Raw genomic sequence first — 21,347 nt, 5'->3', positions numbered from 1 at the left:
CCTGGTTAAGAGCTCAGCTGCTAACCAAAAGGTCAGCAGTTCAAATCCACCAGCCACTCCTTGGAAACCCTCTGGGGCAGTTCTTCTCTGTCCTATAGGCTTGCTATGAGTAGAAATCGACTTGACGGCAGCAGGTGTTGGTAAGGTGTGACATTCCTGGGTTAGTTTTATCAGTTGTGAGGTGCAGGAGAAATAGAGCATTTAATTGTCTTAGTTTTCCAGAATAATTACCTTTAAAAGATAGAAATGAACTTTCCTGGGTTTCCCTTCGCTTACGGAAGAAAAAAAAAAACCCATTACTTGTCACAGATGCTATCACAGGTAAAATCCTTTCATTCATTGATTTATTCATTCAATGAATAAGGACTGATCGCCTGTTCTGAACTAGACCCAAGGTTAGGTGTTAGTGATATAATAGTCAGCAAAATACCCACTGGATCCATGCTTGTGGAGTTTATAATCTGGTTAAGGAAGAGACCTGTTGACGTTGAGTCGATTCCAACTCATGGTGACCGTGTAGAATAGAGTATAACTGCCCAGTAGGATTTCCAAGGAGTGCCTAGTGGATTCGAACTTCCGACCTTTTGGTTAGCAACCGTAGCTCTTAACCACTACGCTACCAGGGTTTCCAGTTAAGGAAGACAGACATTAAAAAAGCAAATCCAGTGTGGTGAATGTTAAGACAGAAGGAACTAGTCTGTGTGGAGTGGGGGTGAGGGATGTCAGAGAAGGTTTCCTGAGAGAGTAACATTTAGACCAATAGTTGAAGTAGATGTTTGCCAAGTAGAGATGTTGGACACAAAAAGTAGGGTGACCAACTCATCCCGGTTTGTCCAGGGTTTTCTTGGAGCCCTGGTGACACAGTGGTTATGCAACTTGGCTGCTAACCAAAAGTCAGCAGTTAGAATCTACCAGCTGCTCCTTGGAAACCCTATGGGGGAGTTCTACTCTGTCCTATAGGGTCGTGTATGAATCGGATGGCAGCGGGTTTCTTTGTTTGGTTTTTGGTTTTAGCATTGAAAGTCCTGTGTCTCAGGAACCCCCTTAGTTCTGGGCAAATGAGATGGTCGGTCACCTACCAGAAAGTCTTCCAGGAAGGTCATGTGTGAAGGCCTGGGGCGTGTAGAGGGAGAGGCTGAAAAGAGATGAGTCTGGAAAGTTAGACAGAGGCCTGATTATGCATGTAATATTGGGCTTTGTCTTAACAGCCATTGAAAGAGTTTAACTAGGAGGATGAAGTGATAATGTTTAATATTTTTAAAGGTTGCTCCCTGCAATGTGAAGAATAAACTAGGAGGAACCAAGAATAGATGTGGGATAATAAGTAACAATGCTGAAATCTAGGCTGGGTTGACTTAGAACTTTCGAGGAAACTGTTTTGGGAGGCATAGATAGTTTGGGAATTGGGGTATCATGAATAGAGGTGTAAAATCCTGAAACATGATTTTTTAACATGGTTTTCCTCCAAGAAATTTTTTTTATTAAAAATTGAAAACCCAAGCATTTTCACTCCCACATTTTTCTGTCATTGGATAGAAATTTATTAGCAGAACAAACAATGCAGACAGCATTTTTAAAAGTGTTGATTATCAACCTTTATTTCAGATATGAAGAACAGCAGCACAGAATATAGACGACATGGCTATGAAGTAGTCATGGAAATGATTCTTTTCCTGAATACAGCAAAAATTATAACTTTAAATGGTTTTGTCACCCCCATTGAAAGGCTATATGATTATTCCAATGATGCTTCCATTCTTCAGATCATTTTTAGAACTCTTTGAATTGTTGTAGGAACTTTAGCATATTCTTTAGAGTATCTTCTACACATAACACACATTTAGTAGTACTGTTTTAAATTATTAAGAGGTATTTAAAAAGTAGTGTAATTTTTTCCATGTTTTAATTCAGGGCAGTATCTTCATTTTTGCATTTTCTGCACTTCCAGCTATGGTTTCCAATCCTAATTTGCTGTAAAGGTAATCCCATCAAGAATCAGGCTTGAGGCTTGCTGAAAATGAGCACTTCATACAGATTTTACACAAGCTAGTTACATTTTATTGGGTTAAGCTGGATAGTTCAGTTTCAGCAAAAGATATCAAAGCAAGTTGGGCTGGGGACCCGTAACGGTGGCCTTCTGACCTTTCCCAGTTTCCTGGTAGCAGATGCCCTTAGTCTTGGTAATGGTATTGTGCCTGGTTGGTGTGGGTCTAGTTCCTGGCAGGTTTCCAGAAACCTAGAGTGGAGGGTTACCAAAAATGCCTCTTAAGACTCCCAACCGTGTCACCCTGAAACTCCAACATAATTATCTTATTTGTTTTCAAAAACTGCCGTGTCACCTGACTCTAACATCCTTGTTCTGGGCTTAATTTCCTACCTCATTGTTCACGCTTATTCAATAATAAATAGGCATCATTCATGTTCAGCCTCATTATGACCCTGTAGCCATGACCAGTCTGTGAGCACGAGGAGATCATTATTTCTGTTGTTACAAGGTCTAGGAGGTCTAAGCATGGCAGGCTGGTAATAACTCATCACAGCTGAGGGCTAAGACATGCGCATTCAGTGTCGAGTGTACTAGGTGCCAGTTCCTGACCTTGAAACCTCATAGTCTAAGGACACTCAGGAATGCATTCTTATGCTATGCAAATTATTTATGCTTGCGGTTATGAAGATTCTGAAATAAAGCAGGACGTTAGAAAGTGTTATTTATTTATTTTAAAAAAACCAAACCCATTGCCATCGAGTTGATTCTGACTCAATGACCTTATAGGACAGAGTAGAACTGCCCCATAGAGTTTCCAAGGAGCAGCTGGTGGATTCGAACTGCTCATCTTTTGGTTAGTAGCTGAGTTCTTAACCGTTGTGCCACCAGGGCTCCTATTTGTTTATAGTCCTAAACTAATGAAGGTATACAGGGTATATTTGAATCATTATTTGAAGTGCGAGTTTAAACATTTGTTGATGCCTCTGTGTGAAAAGCATCATGATAGACACAGTGTCAGATAGGTACAAGGAAGTATGAAAAGTGTTCCTTACCAGTGAGGGGTTTATGATCTTGTAGAAAGAGAGGGGAAGAGTTAGAAGCCAGTGACTAAAGTTCAGGGAACTGTGTATGTGCCATATTAATGGATGAAACTGTATCAATCTGGGTCCAGTCAGGAAGTGAAACTATACAGTAATTTAAGCACAGAAAGAATTATTAACTATAACAGGATTGGAGTAATGAGGGATTGACTAGTAAAAAGCAAAGAGGACTCTGAAGAATATGGGAATAGCAGAAATAAGAAGCAGGTAGTATCCCTAGGGCTGAGATAGAGCACCCGGGGAAGAGCTTCCCACCCCCACCCATAGCTGAGATCCAGACCTTGTTGGAGAGATCACTGAATGGCTGGGAAGTCGCTGTGGTGCTGTGTTAGTGGAACCTGCTGGACATCCACCGTCAAGGGTGCGAGGGAAAGCTGTTCACGGGAAGTACTTCCCCCACTCCAAAACCACCCAAGGAGGTGGGGGCAGCCGCCGGCTGCTGGGTTGCTGCTGACTACTTTGCCTGATGCTGGAGGACCCACCTGTAGGACAGGAGCCTGGTGAGCTGGCACACCAGAAACAGGAGGCAAACCACTTCTGCAGCATCTCTCCAGCACCCTCTACTGACAGAGCTTAACATCACACTCTCATGTCCCAGATCCATTTTCACAGAGCAGGCAAAAAGGATGAATTTGGAATTGAGAGGCACAAAATTGATAATTGGCATGGGAACAGTATTAAGTGCTGTAGGAGCTCAGAGAAGGGGTAAAGATCCTATCAGGTTATGGCAGTTAAGGAAAAGGTGGTGTCTGAGAGAGAGCTTGTAAGATGAGTAGGTTTTTCTTTCTTTTTTTTTTTTTTAAATGAATATGACTTATTGTTTTTCCTCATTATAAAAACAGTGCATATTCATTTGAGAAAAATTAGAATATAGGCAAGGATTTTTCCTGTGGTGAATATTTTAGGGAGGAAGAAAAGCACTCAGCCTCATTACCTACAAAGAGAACCAATGTTCATTTCTTGATGAAATATGGCTAGTTAGTGGATATTGTGGAAACCCTGGTGGCACAGTGGTTAAGAGCTACGGGTGCTAACCACAAAAGGTCAACAGTTCGTGGGGCAATTCTACTCTGTCCTGTAGGCTCACTGTGAGTCAGAATTGACTTGACGGCAACGGGTAGTAGATATAGTAGGGGGAGGATAGCTTTCTATGATAGTGCTTGCCACTACTCTTGTATTTTGTTTATCAAAAAAATTGGTTTTGAGATGTAATAATGTTAAGCAACATAAACTGTCATTTTGAGAAACTTTCGCAGAACCTTTAGTGTTTACATGAAATTTATTTGCAAAACTTATTTAAGAAGTTTGTCTAGTGAGGATCTTTAGACAGTATTTTGCTGGTCTTTAAGTGACCATCAGGAAGGAAGTTTCAATTCTAATCAGTGATGGAACGTTGTGTCCTACAAGTTCATCATTGATTAGCTTGCTTCTTCCTCGCCCAAGGATTTTCAACGAATGCCCCTCATAAGAACAGGATCCTAGCAGACTCAATCTGGGGAAACAAATTGGGAACTGAATCTTGCCTATAAACTGTAGAGATTAATCCTGCCCTAGATATCAAAGACTGCAGGATTCTCATGAAAGAGAGTTTGTAAAACCCTGTCACTATTTCTTGGTGTTCACAGTTTAAAAGTTGAACAGTGATTCTAGAGAATGAACACAAATTTCTTGGGTGGGAATCCACAACAGGATTCTGTAAATTACCAGGATGTATAATGGTAGGCCCATCAGAGAAATACACTACTAAATCCAGACTGGTTCCTGTTGACTTGTCAGCCAATTGGTATAGAAGACTTTTAACCCAGTTGATAACCGAAGTGAAGTGTTTGCTTTCTTGTGTTTGACAAATTTAAGGAAAAAATTAAAATTTAATATTACAGTTTTAGTTTTTGGTATCTTTTTAGATCACAATGTTTGACTTCGAATACCTGACTTAAAAATAACCACTCTGACCATGAATGTGCGGTCGTGTAGAAACCTGAGGAACGTTTAGAGGGGTGCTGTCCAGTAGAACTTGCTGCAGTGATGCAGATGTTCTCTATCTGTGCTGTCCAGTATAGTAGCCACCAGCTACATGTTGCCATTGAGCACTTGAACTATGACTAGTGTGACTAAGAAACTGAATTTTATTTTTATTTAATTTTAATTAATTTAAATTTAAGTAGCCCTATATGGTGGCCCAGATTGGACAGCGTACTCGTAGAATGGTGTGTTCAGAAGCAAAAAAGAAAGAAGCTGTAAAGAGGACAGATAAATTGAAGACAACTTTAAGAGCAAATTCCCATCTAGGGTCGACCTGCCTACGTGACCATAAATCTGTTGCTGTCGAGTTGATTCGATTCGTAGCGACTTCATAGGTCAGAGTAGAACTGCCCCATAGGGTTTCCAAGGAGTGGCTGGTGGATTCGAACTGCTGACCTTTTGGTTAGCAGCTGAGCTCTTAACCACTACGCCACCAGGGCTCCGCCTACATGACAGCAGTCCGTATTCCCAAAGAATCTTAATTTGATACTGGGATTCTTTTTTTTTTTCCTCAGATTACTACTGTAATTAGTAAAATTTGACTAACTGAGATACATTTCTTCTTTTAAAAATACATATCCCGTGAATGGATGAACAAATTGTGGTATATACGTACAATGGGATATTATTCAGCCATAAAAGGAATGAAGTAATGACACATGCTACAATGTGGAGGAACCTCGAAAACACTATGTGAAGGGAAAAGCCGGACACAAAAGATTGTGTAAGATTCCATTTATGTGAAATATCCAGAGTAGGTAAATCCATAGAGACAGAACAGATCAGTGGTTGCTAGGGGCTGGGGAGAGGGAGGAATGGGAAGTAACTGCATAATGGGCCTTTTGGGATGATGAAATGTTTTGGAACCAGATAGAGGTATTGATTGCACAACATTGTGAATGTCCTAAATGCTGCTGAATTGTTCACTTTAAAATGGTTAGTTTTATGTTATGTTAGTTTCACCTCAATTCTTAAAAATGCATTTAAAAAAAAAAATCCCTCTAGTGATACCTGCTTCTATAATTTTACTTATGTACTGAATCTCAGTAACCATGTGTTGAACATATACTAAGTGCCAAACTCAGTACTATGTGCTTGTGGAAGTACAAGGATTAAGGCATGATTGCTGTCCTTAGGTAACTCCTAAGGGGTTAAGGGGGAGGCAGGAAGCGGTAAAGGGAAACTTCTAAGTCTTTTAAAAAAAAAAAAAAAAAAAAAACCTCTGTATGCAATTTGATACTGCTTAGGAATACTTTAAAAAAAAGGAAAAACTTTCCTTGCCTTTTAAAAAATATTTTTCAAATGAGGAGAGTTCTTTTGCCTCTGAGTTTTTGTCTTTGCTGGATGATTTTATTTCACATGCTCCCATGAATGTGAGCATTCCCAAAGTTCTGTTTTTGGTCTTCAGTTCTTCCCTCCCTCCCTCCCGCCTCCCCATTAACTTCAGTTTTCTTCCTTAGTTTGCTGTCCTTTTTCACCCCTTGGTAGTAACTTCCTCTGTGCTGTTATCAATGCCAAGTATGGGAGACACATAGCATCTCCTGGCCAGGGCTGACAGATATAGGGCATATGTCACCACTCCTCGGTGGACACGGAAGATGTGAATATGCTGCTGATCATGGCACTCATTCCCACAGTCTCAGCATTCTCATCACAGTGTATAGGTTGATGTGGCAGCCACACTCTCAGTCATTCCGAGTTATTCATGTGGAGTGAAACCCGCTCGCCGTTGGTGATCTATAGTTAGTACCTGGAATATCCAACCTCCACTTTCTATCTGAAACTCTGCCCTTTATGCCATTTATCAAGTCACAGTCGGGCTCTTCCACAAATCTTTCACTGTCCGTCCTTGATAGAAGTACTTACTCCTCTCTGCTCATGCATTCATTCAACAGATATCTATTGATTGCCTACCATGCGCTAGGTTCTGTTGGATTATGAGGGGAGGTGAGGCATTTGAAATGTGGACTGAAACAGTTAAGAGCCCGCATGCCTCCTCAGTCTCTCGTTGTGGTGGTGATCTGTTAAGGTGGTGCAACCTTAAGATGGGAGAACTCAAGATCCCTGCATCACCTTAAGGAGAGAGCTAACCTCCTCAAATTTAGTGTGTACCAGAAATAAGACTTTTGTGTTAAGCCATTAAGATTTTGGGATTTGTTTGTTACCAATGCATAGCCTATCCTATCCTAATACAGGATTGTTTCCACTCTTTTACTGTTATGACAGTGCTGCTATGAATATTCTTATACATTTGCACACGGGCAAGAGTGTCTCAGGTATGCACAGCTGATTGTCGTTATGCACAGTGGTTATGTTCTATAAAGTTTCCATGAACACTGAATTAATGAACACTGAACAGTGATCAACATCTGTCGGCCACAGTGTGGACTAGTACTCGTGGGTAGTTCACAGTTTTAACATTAAGTTGTGATAACATTTGATGTTGTCTGTCTTTGTGAAGGAGTTGCTAAGATTAAAAGCACAAAAATCAACGTGGAACAGAAAATGAGAGTGGGTGGTATCCAAGATTTGAGAAGTTGTACAGTGCATATTAGGTGCATATTTCCCATTAGTAATTAAGAAAAATGTTGTCAGTAAAGTGAAAATTATGAGTTTTTTTTTTTTTTTTTAGTAAGCAATGGATTATTAGGTTGGGTCTTTTTGGTATTCTGTTATAAGCTGTGTTGTTATTCTATTTATATAGGTGATTTTATAAAATTTAAAAAGTTCTAAAATCAAATATGCAAAGCAAGATATAGAACTCCAGTTTATCACCCAGTTCCCTCCATTTTGTTTCCTCCTTCTCCCAGCATAATCATTAAAAAACAAATTATTTGTCCTTCCATTTTTCAAAAATACAGGCACATATATATGTGTGTATGTACCTTCTCCTCACTTATCGAATATCTCCTTATCTGACACTTTGCATTTACAACAATAGTAAAAGTCTACCATCTGACTATTTTGCACATTAATGATGTATGTCTGGCAGTAATGAACGCCGAGGTGCAAGGCAAGAGTAACGCTGACTTTGATGGTTAAGGTTATGTGTCAACTTGACTAGGCCATGAAACCGTGAGTCATGGTTTGGTAGTTATGTAATGATGTAATTTGGCATTTATGTAATGATGTGATCTGGCAGTTATGTAGTGATGTAATTTGGTCGTTATATAATGATGTAGTCATCCTCCATTCTCGTATAACACTAATTTCGCATAACACCAATTTCGTATAATGGCCTAGTCTTTGGAACCTAACCATGTCAGTAAAGTGAGGAGAGGGTGTATTTGTGTATGTATATTGATATGCCTCCTATTTTAAAAAAAGAACTGGTAACATACCATACATGTGTATATTTTCCCATTTTGCGTTTTCATTTAATGGTATATTCTGGAGATCACTCCATGGCAGTAAGTAGAGTAATTTCCACATTCATAATTATAGCTTCATAATACTTCAGTGTGTTGCATACTGTCTTAGTTATCTAGTACTGCTCTAACAGACATACCACAAGTGGATGACTTTACCAAAGAGAAATTTATCTCCTCACAGTAAAGTAGGCTAAAAGTCCAAAATCAGGGCGTCAGCTCTGGGGGAAGGCTTTCGTGTCTCTCTCTCTCTCTCTCTCTGTCTCTCTGTCTCTCTGTCTCCATCTCTCTCTCTCTCTGTCGGCTTTCTCATCAATCTTCCCTTGGACTAGGAGCTTCTCTGCTCAGGGACCCCGGTCCAAAAGACGGGCTCTGCTCACGGCACTGCCTTCTTGGTGGTATGAGGTCCCTGACTTTCTGCTTGCTTACCTTTCCTTTTATCTCTTCTAAGATAAAAGGTGGTGCAGGCCACACCCTAGGGAAACTCCCTTTACATTGGATCAGGGATGTGACCTTAGTAGGGTGTTATACAATCCCACCCTGATCCTCTTTAACATAAAATTACAGTCACAAAATGGAGGACAACCACACAATACTGGGAATCATGGCCTGGCCAAATTGATACACACATTTTTGGGGAGACGTAATTCAATCCATGACACATACCATAGTTAATTGTTAGTCCCTTGTTGATAGCCATTTAATTGCTTTCAGTGTTCTAGTGTTTTTGCTGTTGTAGATAATGCTCCAATGAACAGCCCACTGCATTATGTCTTTTTGTATTTTCTGCCAGTGTATTCTTGGGATGGATTTCTAGAAATGGAATACCTGGGTCAAAGGGTAGAGTCTACACTTTTAAACACTGTGTGATACAGCTTTCCTTTGAAATGAAAATTATAGATTATTTAACCTGTCCTCTCGCAGAATTTCAGAGGGAAAAATCAACATAATGCTCTACCTATAATAGAAAAAGAGAAAACAATATATAATAAAATACATGTTTCCGTTTGTAACTTCTTGATCAGAGCTGCACTGGAGCTTGTATCTATGAATGGTCTGTGCCTCAGTGCATTCTCACAGAGGTATAGTGCCGTTGGTGACTCAGCCAGCAGGAGGATATTTCACTGTCTTCTTTTATATCAAGGAGTAAGCGTACAGTTCAGCTGCCACTTCCATGAAGTTTGTCTTTTTTTTTTTTCTCTTCTGGCTGATTCTAAGAACTTTTTGTCTTTGATGTTCTTAATTTCGCTCTGACATGTAGAGGTGTAGATTACTTTTTATCCTCCTTGGGATTCATTGAGTTTCTTCAATTTATGGATTGGCGTCTATCAGTTCTGGCAAATTCTCAGCTACTAAGTTAGTCAGTGGATCAGTCTCGATTCACTCTACTATCTCCTTCTGGAACCCTAAATAGTTGTATGTTAGATCCTTTGTGTCCAAACTACTCAGGTTTTCTTTCATACTTTCTCTTAGTGGTACATTCTAGGTACTTTCTTTAGATACTTCTCCCAGTTCACAAATTCTCTTACCAAGTCTATGCTGCTTTTTCCTTCAGAGGTTGAATTTTAATTTTCAGATATTGTATTTTTTCTTACTGGAAGTTCTGTTTGATTCCTTTTTTCATATTTGCTTTTTTTCTGCTCTTATTTTCAAACTTGTTATTTTTTGTCTGATCATCTCACGTCTGTCGTTTCAGCCAGTTGGCACTCACGGTGCCTTGTTCTCCTTGTATGTTCTATTACATTCAACTGTGAGATGCTCCTTTTCTTTAAAACTTTTATCTTCGGGTATTATTTGAGGCCTGAATTGAAACTGATTTCCCCCAGGAAGTCTCTATATTTGCTTCTGCCATTCACCTGGAAGTATGGCTAACTTGGGACCACATTCAATTAAACCTGTTTGAGTTTTTTTTTTTTTTTTTTGTCTTTCTGCTCTGTACCAAACTCAATCCAAACCTGATGCCGTCAAGTTGATTCCGACTTATAGCGACCTTATAGGACAGAGTAGAACTGCCCCATAGGGTTTCCAAGGAGCAGATGGTGAATTGGAACTGCCGACCTTTTGGTTAGCAGCTGAGCTCTTAAGCACTGCAACATCAGGGCTCCTCGGACTCCATAGCTGGAATGAATTCAGGTCATAAACCTGCATGAGGACCATTGTATTGGTAGGATTCTTAAGGGATTTTTTTCCCTTTTACCCAGAGGGTTTATTTCTGATTTGCCCTTTTATAGATTATAGCCTTTTAGGTTTTATCCTTATGTAGAGGGACTCCTGTTAGATTTTTTAATTTAGGCAGACTCTGCGTTTCACCTGTTACCTGTCCTCTGTAACAGCCATCACAGTAGAAGCTTAAGATCTCCAGGGTTTGATCAAAATCCCCCAAGAATAACTGGATTAGTATATCGGTTACTCTTGAGTTCCTGGTTTTACTTTGCTTTGGGGCTCTCTGGAAACATCCCGTTCAATTTACGAGCCCATCCATGCATTTTAAAAGATTTGGTATGTTATTCATGCTTTTGAGTTTGAAGCAAAGCTTCTCTTCATTTTCCTTCTTCCTTTACCAGCCCCCGATCATGCTTTCTACATCTCTTCTCCACTTGCCCTTTTTTTGTAGTTTTGCTACTAGTGGGCCTGATGTTACGGTCATTACCACCAAATGAGAACACTCCTTTCCTTCTGATTGTGAATCTTCTGTTCATAGTGTGTGTGGTCAACTTCAGGTGATTTGGGGATATTATCATTGCTGCATTTGCTCTCAAAGGCATTTTGAGGGTTTTTGTGGGAAAGGGGCTATTGGTGTTGGGTCTCTCACAGCTTACTGAGAGAGAGATTGTTAGAAGTCTGATCAACTAGTACTGTGTTAGTATATTCATAGTGTACTGAAAAATATTCATTTGTTATTTCTGTAAAATGTAAGTAAAAATGCAAAACTGTCCTTTTTAAATCATTGTTTCTTAGTAGTATACAGTTTGTACTTGGAGTACCGTAGTTGATCTCAGTAGATTAGAATAAAGTTTGTAATTTCCGGTAGTTGGATTCACTGGTTCCAGACAGCACTGCCTTTTTTTTTCTTTTTAATTTCTCTTGTATATTTAGCTACCCCTGGTCTCTTCCATGCAGGAGAAGGATGTGGCAGTCTGCTTCCATAAAGATTTACAGTCTTGGAAACCCTATGGGGCAGTTCCACTCTGTCCTGTAGGGTCGCTATGAGTCGGAATCAACTTGACTGCAGTGGGTTTGTTTTTTTTTTTTTTTTTTGATGAGTCTCTCCCATGAATCAGAATCGACTCGACAGCAACTGGTTTTTAGTCTCTTCCACTAGACAATTGAGGAATTGTTTGTGTTGGGTCATGTCACGGGTAAACAATGGGCCTGTTAGAAGAGCGCAGGGTGTTTTGGGCACACTTTCTGTTTCGCCTACTTGTTTTTCACTGGAAAGTAGCAAAAAGTGGTGGAATAGATTTGGAGAGAGGCGCTACTTACCGTTTGCTTTTTATTCATACAACATTCTTAAACAGTGTTTGAGGAAAACATAAGGTAAATCAGTATTTTATCATGGATTGTTTTTATATTCTTTATTTGTTGTTTCTGGCTGAAATACAATGTGAATGTAAAGAACGTTATCACAACCTTTATTTGGCACTTTTCAGGCATTTTGACCCCATCAGTAGAAGCTGTGCACACAAAAGTACACTGCTTTACAGAAAATTAAGGCCATGAATCAGCTCTTAGAGGGAAACTGTAAATCTTTCCAAAGTTTTTTTTTTAATTGATACAGGGTAGTTATAGTATAGCATGTTGTTTAGTGAAATGCTGTTTGATAAAAAGAACTAATGAATTCAGGAAGAAGAATATTTCATTTGGAGCGCAGACTGTGGTACCATAAATCAGAACACGCTATTGTCTAATACGTGCAAAGAAGTGTGTTAAACATCCACTGCCATCGAGTCGATTCCAACTCATAGTGACCTCATAGGGTTTCCAAGGCTGTAAATCTCTATGGAAGCAGACTGCCACATCTTTCTCCCATGCAGCTGCTGGGAGTTTCAAACCACAGACCTTTAGGTTAGCAGTCAGTCGCTTTTACCCACTGCACCACCAGGGCTCCTTGTTAAAAGTTATATCAAAAACCCGTTGCTGTCGAGTCAATTCCAACTCATAGCGACCCTATAGGAGCAGTTCTACTCTGTCCATAGGGTCACTATGACTCGAAATGGACTTTACTGCAACGGATTTATGTTCTGAAAGTTGCCTTGTAACTTCATCTGCTTAGAATTTGGTATTGCTTCTCATAGATGGTGCTTAGTCTCTCTCTGAAGCCCTGGTGGTGCAGTGGTTAAGAGTTCAGCTGCTAACCAAAAGGTCAGCAGTTCAAATCCACCAACCCCTCCTTGGAAACCCCGTAGGGCAGTTCTGCTCTGTCCTGTAGGGTCACTATGAGTCGGAATCGACTCGGCAGCGGCAGGTTTGGTTTTTTCGGGTATGCTTAACTTTAGAGAAATTTATTATTTCCTTTACTATTTGGGAATAATTTTAGATTTATGGAGAAGTTGCAAAGATAGTAGAGTTTCTGTATACCCATCACCACCTTCCTCTAATTTTAATATATATATGCACATATATATATATACACACACACATACATATATACACATAAATATGATTCTCTATAAAATAGGGCATGATAATTTAATATAAACTGATGACAGATTCTATCTAAAGCTCACTGATAGGTGAAACATGACTAAAAATTGCCAGTGAATCTTCTATTAAAAAAAAAAAATCAAATGCATGTTGTCCAGTATTGTGGTTAACAAAATGGGTTCTGGAATCAGATTACTTCGGTTGGAATCCTCCTGGTGCCACCATTTACTTAACTGTGGGACCTTAGGCAAATTACTCAACACACTTTTAATTCTGTCTGTGTACAAATTGATTTTCTCCAGATTGATTGAAGTCTGTGGGGCTGTCTGCAGAGCTCACAAGAGAATGGAATGTGTGTAGGTTAGAATAGCAAATTTTCAGAGAAACCAAATCTTGTATCAATGGCACATCCTCATCCTTTGGGAAAGTATATCAAAGCCGTGTTGTAATCAGAAGGCTGCTTGGTGGGCATGGAATTAGATTGGGGGGCATTTGTTGATCTATTCAATAGCTAAGCATCCATCTCTGCTCTATAAATGGATCTACCAGACAGAGACCCTGTGATTGGCTGGTCAGGGCACATTTTTCCTGTTTGGGATTCTCTTTTTTTTTTTAATATGTCATGTTGTTTGTCTTTCTGTTGGAACATTCTCTTAGAATCAGTTAATTAGACGAATAGCTGTTGATATATTACTGTAATCATGCTTTCCAGAAACTACTGTAGTCCTATTAACTGGACTTTGTTTTTCAAACATTCCTTGGCTACCCATTTACTGACTTTGTTAAGGGAGATTACCTATGTTTATAACCATTTTCATTTCTTACTCATTAATTTTTCTCAGTTTCACTCTAAATGGAGAACGTTTTCTAATTTGGGGCTGGTGGGGTTATTATTGTTTTGTGTTTACACCTGTACTGTGTGGATATTTAGAATAAGTACTTTTTTCTTGATGGCTTATGGTTAAGGAGAATTTTAACTATTTATTTTCCTTGTTATTAAATGTATGTTTTTTGCTTCTCTGTTTCAGGCCATTTCATAATTCTAAATCATGTCTGATAACGGAGAACTGGAAGATAAGCCTCCAGCGCCCCCTGTGCGTATGAGCAGTACCATTTTTAGCACCGGAGGCAAAGACCCTTTGTCAGCCAATCACAGTTTGAAACCTTTGCCCTCTGTTCCAGAGGAGAAAAAGCCCAGGAATAAAATCATCTCTATATTCTCAGGCACAGAGAAAGGTAAATGGTTCTTGTGGTTTTGAGACTGTCATTTGGTTTAATGTTTATTTATTACCCATGTTGATATCTTTTTAATTGAGTATAATATGTTGATATCTTTTATGGTGAGAATAGTGTATTTGGTGAGCACAATAAACAGATCCAAGAAAACAGCAGGAGAAAGGTGGGGTGCAGAACTCAAATTCTAGTAAGAAGACCAGACTTAATGGTCTGAATGAAACTGGAGGAACCGCAGAAAGCATGGCCCCCGGATTCTCTATCAGCTCAGAACTAGAACAGTTTCTGAGGCCAACTCTTCAGACAGGGGCATAAAGTGATACTCATGAGGAGTGTGCCCTTAGCTCAAGTAGATACAAGAGACTAAACGGGCAACTTCTGTCCGGAGGTAAGATGGAAAGGCAGAGAGGGTCAGGAGCTGGTCGAATGGACATGGGGAATCAGGGGTGGAAAGGATGAGTGTGCCGTCACAGTATGGGGAGAGCAATTAGGGTCACGTAACAATGTATGTATAATTTTTATATGGGAGACTAACTTGAAATGTCAACTTCATTTAAACTTCAACAATAAACAAAAAAAAAAAGGAAAGGGAAGCAAGCAGAGAGTTGGGGACCTCATACCACCAAGAAAGAAGCACCGGGAGCAGAGCACATCCTGTGGACCCGAGGTTCCTGCGCAGAGAAGCTCCTAGTCCAGGGGAAGACTGATGATGACTAGGATCTTCCTCCAGAGCAGACAGAGAGAGAAAGCCTTCCCCTGGAGCTGATGCCCTGACTTCAGACTTTTAGCCTACCAGACTTTGAGAAAATAAATTTTTCTTTGTTAAAGCCAAAAAAAAAAAAAAACAGATCCAAGAAAACAATTGCTACACTATTAGAAAGTCTAATTTATTTTAAACTGTGATAGAAAAGAATAAAACTGTAAAGTTGTTACTTATCTTGTCCAATGAATTTCTATACTCATCTCCTTCATTTCTTAGACTGTTGTTGTTAGGTGCCGTTGAGTCGGTTCCAACTCATAGCAACCCTGTGTACAACTGAATGAAACACTGCCCAGTTCTGTACCATCTTCACAGTTGTTACGCTTGAGCCCATTGTTGCAGCCACTGTGTCAATCTGTCACGTTGGGGGTCTTCTTCTTTTGCGCTGACCCTCTACTTTACCAACCATGATGTCCTCCTCCAGGGACTGGTCTCTCCTGGTAACATGTCCAAACATGTACAGGAGATGAAGTCTCACCATCCTTGCTTCTAAGGAGCATTCTGGCTGTACTTTTTCCAAGACAGATTTGTTCGTTCTTTTGGCAGTCCAGGGTATATTCAGTGTTCTTTGCCAACACCGTAATTCAGAGGCATCAATTCTTCGGTCTTCCTTATTCATTGTCCAGCTTTCACATGCATATGAGGCAATTGAAAATACCATGGCTTGGGTCGGCCGCATCTTAGCCCTCAAAGTGATAATCTTTGCTTTTGAACACTTTGAAGAGGTCTTTTGCAACAGATTTACTCAGTGTAATACGTCGTTTGATTTTTTGACTGCTGCTTCCATGGGCATTGATTGTGAATCCAAGTAAATTGAAATCCTTGACAACTTCAGTCTTTTCTCCGTTTATCATGATGTTGCTTATTGGTCCAGTTGTGAGGATTTTTGTTTTCTTTATGTTGAGGTGTAATCCACACTGAAGGGTATAGTCTTTGATCTTCATCAGTAAGTGCTTCAAGCCCTCTTCGGTTTCAGCAGGTAAGGTTGTGTCATAAGCATATTTTAGGGTGTTACTGAGTCTTCCTCTAGTCCTGATGACTTAGACCATAATTTATGGCTTCCCATCATTAATGAGATTTATGATATTTGAGAAGATTTGTTATTATAAGAATTGTGATATAGTATCCATGATCCCCTGTCTGAAATCCCTAGACCCAACTATGTTTTTGGAATTAAGAGTTTTTCTGATTTTTGAGCAGTAATACTTTTTCAGTCATGTATTCTGTAATGCCCTCAGAAGCATCTGAGGTAGCACCAGTAATCAATACATGGACGCATCTCTGGCATAATGTATGTCCAGTCCAGAGTTTCTTAACCTAGGCACTATTGACATTTTCTGGCCAGATAATTCTTTGTTGCAGGGAGTTGTCCTGTGTATTATAAGCTATACAGCAGCATTCCTAGCCTGTACCCACTAAATGTTAGCACGTTTCTACCCAGTTGTGACATCCAAAAATGTCTTCAGACATTGCCAGATGTCCCCTGAGGGCAAAATTGCCCCCATTAAGAATAATTGGTCTAGTGACACAAGTGGTGTAAAGCCTATAAATCACCTTATGTAATTTGAAATCACTAAATTAGTTTTGGTGCCAAACTTGAGAAACTTTTGGTTTTAAGACTTCTGTGGATTTTATAATTATAAGGATAATATTGTTTATAAGGATAAAGGTCTATTTAGGTAACCTTAATCATGGTAATATAGCTCTGATAGGTATGTGGTAATAGATAAAAGTGGAGATGAAAATCTGTCTCCTAAGTTTACAGGGAGAACGTGTGTTTTTCAAAGGTTGAGAAACTACTGAATACATTTATTAGAAGCTTAATAAATGACATTTAAACAAAAGCTAGGCTGCATAAGCCACCTTTATAAACTGCTTTACTTTTTTATAGTCTCATCTCATGTCCCCTTATTTAATGACCTAGCCATTCGAGTGGAACTCTGGTCACTGCTCACATATTATAATTTTTGCCTTCAATTTCCATGTTCATGCTGTTTTCTTAATCTAGCATACTCTCCTGTTTCTATTGACCCATGCTTTTCCATATTTAAGACCTGAGTCAGAACTCATTTTCTGATTAGCTTGATTAAGTCCATTCCATATTTACCATGGACTTATTTTGGACCATAAGTTAGAATACACTTAGAGTTTTTTATAGCCCTTCCTCGTATTAGGTTTTTAGATGTTTGTGATAGATTGCATACAGATGAGCACATAAAACATATATGCGGTTTAAAAAATAAGTATGACGTGAATAACTGTCTAACTGCTGCCGAAGTCAAGATATTTTATATCTTACACCTTATGAGCATCCTCCCATTGTGTGCCCCTCCCCAGTTATAACGCTCTTTCCCTCCCTAGATGTAACCACTATTCTGAGTTTTGTGGCATTGTGCTTGAGCTTTTTCGTTACAGTTTAACTACTAATGAATACATTTCTAAGCATTGGAATTCATATGAGTGAAATCCCATTCTTTGCATTCTTTTGGGTCTTGCTTCTCTCATGCAGTAGTATGTCCACAAGGTTTGTCCACTTTCTTGTGTGTAGCAGTAGTTTGTTCATTTTTGCTGCTCTGTGGAATTCCATTGTATAAGCATATCACGGTTTATTTATTGTTTATATCATTGATGACGTTTGAGTTGTTTCTAGTTGGGGCTATTATGAACCATGATGCTGTGAACATTCTGAAATCCTGGTGTACATGTCCAGTGTTTTCTCTAGATTAAGTGTATACCTGGGAGCAGAATTGCTATGTGTGTACACCTTCAGCTTTTACAAAGTATCACTAATCAGTTATTGTACCAGTTGGCACTCTCACTGGCAGGGCCTGTTGTTCCAGGTCCATGCCAGCGTTTGGTATTGTCAGACTTAAACTTTTTACGTGTCTGGTGACTATGTGATGGTGTCTCATGGTTTCCATTTGGATTTCCCTGATTATCATAAAGACAGGAACTTTTCATATGCTTATTGGCCATTTGGATTTCCTCTTCTGTGAAGTATGTGGCCAAGTCTTGCCCATTTTTCTGTTGTTAGTCTTTTCTTTGACTTGTAGGAGTTCTTCAGATAGTCTGAATGCTAGTCGATTTTCTGTTATTTGTATAATCTTCCCTTTTCATTCTAGCCATGGTAACTTCTGATGAACGGAAGTTCTTAATTTTAACATAGTAGAATTTATCAGTCTTTTATTAAGATCAAAAAAAGTCAAAAACAGAAATTTCATGTACACGTAATCCCCAGCTTATGATGTATTTGTGTTACTATGAACCACACTTAACGCCCATCAGGGTTTTTGTTTTTTGTACTTCTTATTGTTAGTAATATGCACCATATAGTGTTACAGCGTGTTAATTTGCTGATATTATCCCATTCTCTGATATTCAGTTGCATATGTTCAATGTTACGATTTATTAAAGATACTGATAATAAAAGTTAATGCTAATGAAACCTTAAAAAAAAAAAAAAATCAGGTGTTCGACTTACATCAGAGTTGACTTACGACCGAATCATCGGAACTGAGCCCTGTCTTGTCAGGGCTCGGCCTGTAGTTCCACCTCATACATTTATGGATTAGGTTTGCTGTCCTGTAAGAGAAATTGTTCCCTGTTCCTAGATCATACAGGTATGTTTCTAAGAGTTTTGCCTCTCACATTTAGGTCTTAAATCCATCTAAGATTAATTTTTTTATAGTATTTTAAGCCATGTACATGGCATATCTCTTGATTTATTTAGGTCGTATTTAATGTCTTCTTTAAAAGGTCTTTTTTCCACAGGTTTTCCACATTTTTTTTGTTTATTCATAGGTTATTTGATATTTTTGATGATATTAAAGTTTGTGTTCTCTTCATGATGTTTTATAGAACTGGAGTTGATTTTTGAATATTGAATTTGTAGCAGTTTTGCTGAGTTATTATTTATTTTTATAATGTATCTGTAGATTCCTTGAGTCTTTCTACAGACACGTATCTGCAAATGATGACAGTTTGTCTGTTTCTTATTCTTGCCTTACTGAACTGGCTAGGACGTCTTATAGAATACTGAATAAAATATTTGGCATCCTTGTCTCGTTCCTGGCCTCATAGGAGAGGCTTTCAGTGTTGTACCATTAAATGTGTATGTTTGCTGTAAGGTTTTTGTGTATTTGCTTCATCTGGAAACCCTGGTGGCATAGTGGTTAAGAGTTCGCTGCTAACCAAAAGGTCGGCAGTTCACATCCACCAGGCGCTCCTTGGAAACCCTGTGGGGCAGTTCTGCTCTGTCCTATAGGGTCGCTATGAGGCAATTTCCTTCTATTCCTCGTTTACTGAGAGTTTTCCATGAAAGAATGTTGAATTTCATCAAATGCTTTTTTCGGCATCTCGTGATGACCAAGTCACTTTTCTCCTTTAATTTTTTAGTAGTAGTTCATGTGTTTACTGATGAGATTGGCCTGTAATTTTCTTTGCTCGTACCTCCTTGTCTTGTTTGGTATCAAGGTTACGCTAGCCTCATAAAATGAATTGGAGAGTGGCTTAGTTATCTAGTGCTGCTACAACAGAAATACCACGAGTGGATGGCTTTAACAAAGAGAAATGTATTTCTTCACAGTAAGGTAGGCTGAAAGTCCAAATTCAGGGTGTCACCTCCTGGGGAAGTCTTTTTCTCTCTGTCGGGCTTCTTCTCTTTGGTGTTCCCCCTGACTAGGAGCTTCTCTGAGCAGGAACTCCGGCCCAAAGGACGCACTCTGCTCCCAGCACTACCTTCTTGATGGTATGAGGTCCCCTTGTCTCACTGCTCACTTCTGTCTTTTATATCTCAAGAGATTGCCTCAGGACACAATCCAGTCTTGTAGATCAGGTCCTGCCTTACTAACACAACTGCCACCCATCCTCCCTTATTAACATCATAGAGGCAGGATTTACAACATATAGGAAAATCACCCAGTACCAGGAATCATGGCCCAGCCAAACTGATATACACTTTTTTTGGGGGACATAATTCAAACCATGACAGATACATGAGGTCACCATGAGTCAAGGGACAACTCAATGGCAACTATCAACAAAAACAACATGTCTGCTTTTACACTACCAGGGCAGAGTTAAACAGTTGCAAATGAGACTATAAGTGACCCACAAATCCTAAAATACTTAATATCTGGTCTTTACAGGGAAAGTTTGCCAACTCTTGTCCTGAAACAGATCAAATCGTGTCAAGTAGCCCCATATCAGAACTCCCATGATTTCCCATTGCCAGAGGATTAAGACTAAAGGACAACCTTAGCTACACTGAGCCCTTGACATTCCTATGTGTGTGCAGGAGATGGGAGGGTGGAGCGGCATCACTGAGTCCAGTCAGAGATCTTAGAAGATGCTAGTAGGGGAGCACAGTCTTGGATTGAGGGAGTAGCAATGACTTCTTGAGGGAGCTGGAGCTGGAGCTGGAGCTGGTGGGAAAAGTATCAGGCTGGGATGGGCTGAGAAGCAGGGCAGGCCTTTCAGGCAGGAGATATGGCCCAAATGGACTTACAGAAGCAGCAATTCTTTGCACAGGATTGAAGAAGTGTAGAGAGCTGAGCGAGGGTGTGACTGGGACATGAAGGGGAGAAGACCACACACACAGTGAGGCTAGGTCTTAGGGGGCAAATGATATAACCTTGAGCATTTGGCTTTGACCTTGTAGCCTGGAAGCTTTCATGAGCTATGCATTAGATGAGATCCCATTTTAGACTTGATCACCCTACCTTTTGACAGTCAAGAGAAAAAGGTTTGAAATCCTACTCAGCATGTACTGGGAATCCCAGTATCCTTTCAAATCTTTCACACCCTCTCCAAGGTAGAGTCAAGGGGCTCCTTATTTTAATTAGAAGATAGAACGCTCAGTTCATGCTTCCATGAAATTAGTTTGGCTTGAGTATAATCTCATACGTGAGATGTGTCTTCCATTTTTCCACAACGCAGCACTCCACCCTGGATACTGACATGCCCAAGTTGTTTCAATCTCTGAAATATAATGTTCCCAACACCAAGCTGAGTGATCACGATTACAACAATAATAGTAATATTAGTATTAATAACAGTAATAGTATTGCCAGGAAATATTGCAAGGATTTTACGTACATTAACTCACTCTCAACAAACTGGTGTTTACCCAAACAACACTGAAAGCCACTCAAACCTGAATGTTAGACAAGTCATTTGATCAATTCTTTTATTTTATTTTATCGTTGTACTTTAAGTGAAAGTTTACAATTCAA

The 21,347-nt window shown here is 39.5% G+C and overlaps 1 protein-coding gene across 2 annotated transcripts in view; it reads left to right on the top strand.

Annotated features, from left to right (window-relative positions):
• PAK2 (p21 (RAC1) activated kinase 2) overlaps nt 1-21,347 on the top strand; it is an 88,723-nt gene that overhangs the window by 18,287 nt on the left and 49,089 nt on the right. For both annotated transcript variants that reach the window (XM_023728746.1, XM_004373586.3), the window contains exon 2: nt 14,150-14,357. In XM_023728746.1, the coding sequence (XP_023584514.1) occupies nt 14,171-14,357 (187 nt within the window). In that variant the 5' untranslated portion in view covers nt 14,150-14,170. The remainder of the gene's footprint in view (nt 1-14,149; nt 14,358-21,347) is intronic.

This window comes from Trichechus manatus, unplaced genomic scaffold, assembly GCF_000243295.1.
Source record: "Trichechus manatus latirostris isolate Lorelei unplaced genomic scaffold, TriManLat1.0 scaffold00026, whole genome shotgun sequence".
Classification (NCBI taxonomy): Eukaryota; Metazoa; Chordata; class Mammalia; order Sirenia; family Trichechidae; genus Trichechus; species Trichechus manatus.
The sequence above is the reverse complement of the archived record's forward strand: the minus strand, read 5'-3'. Positions and strand labels throughout refer to the sequence as shown.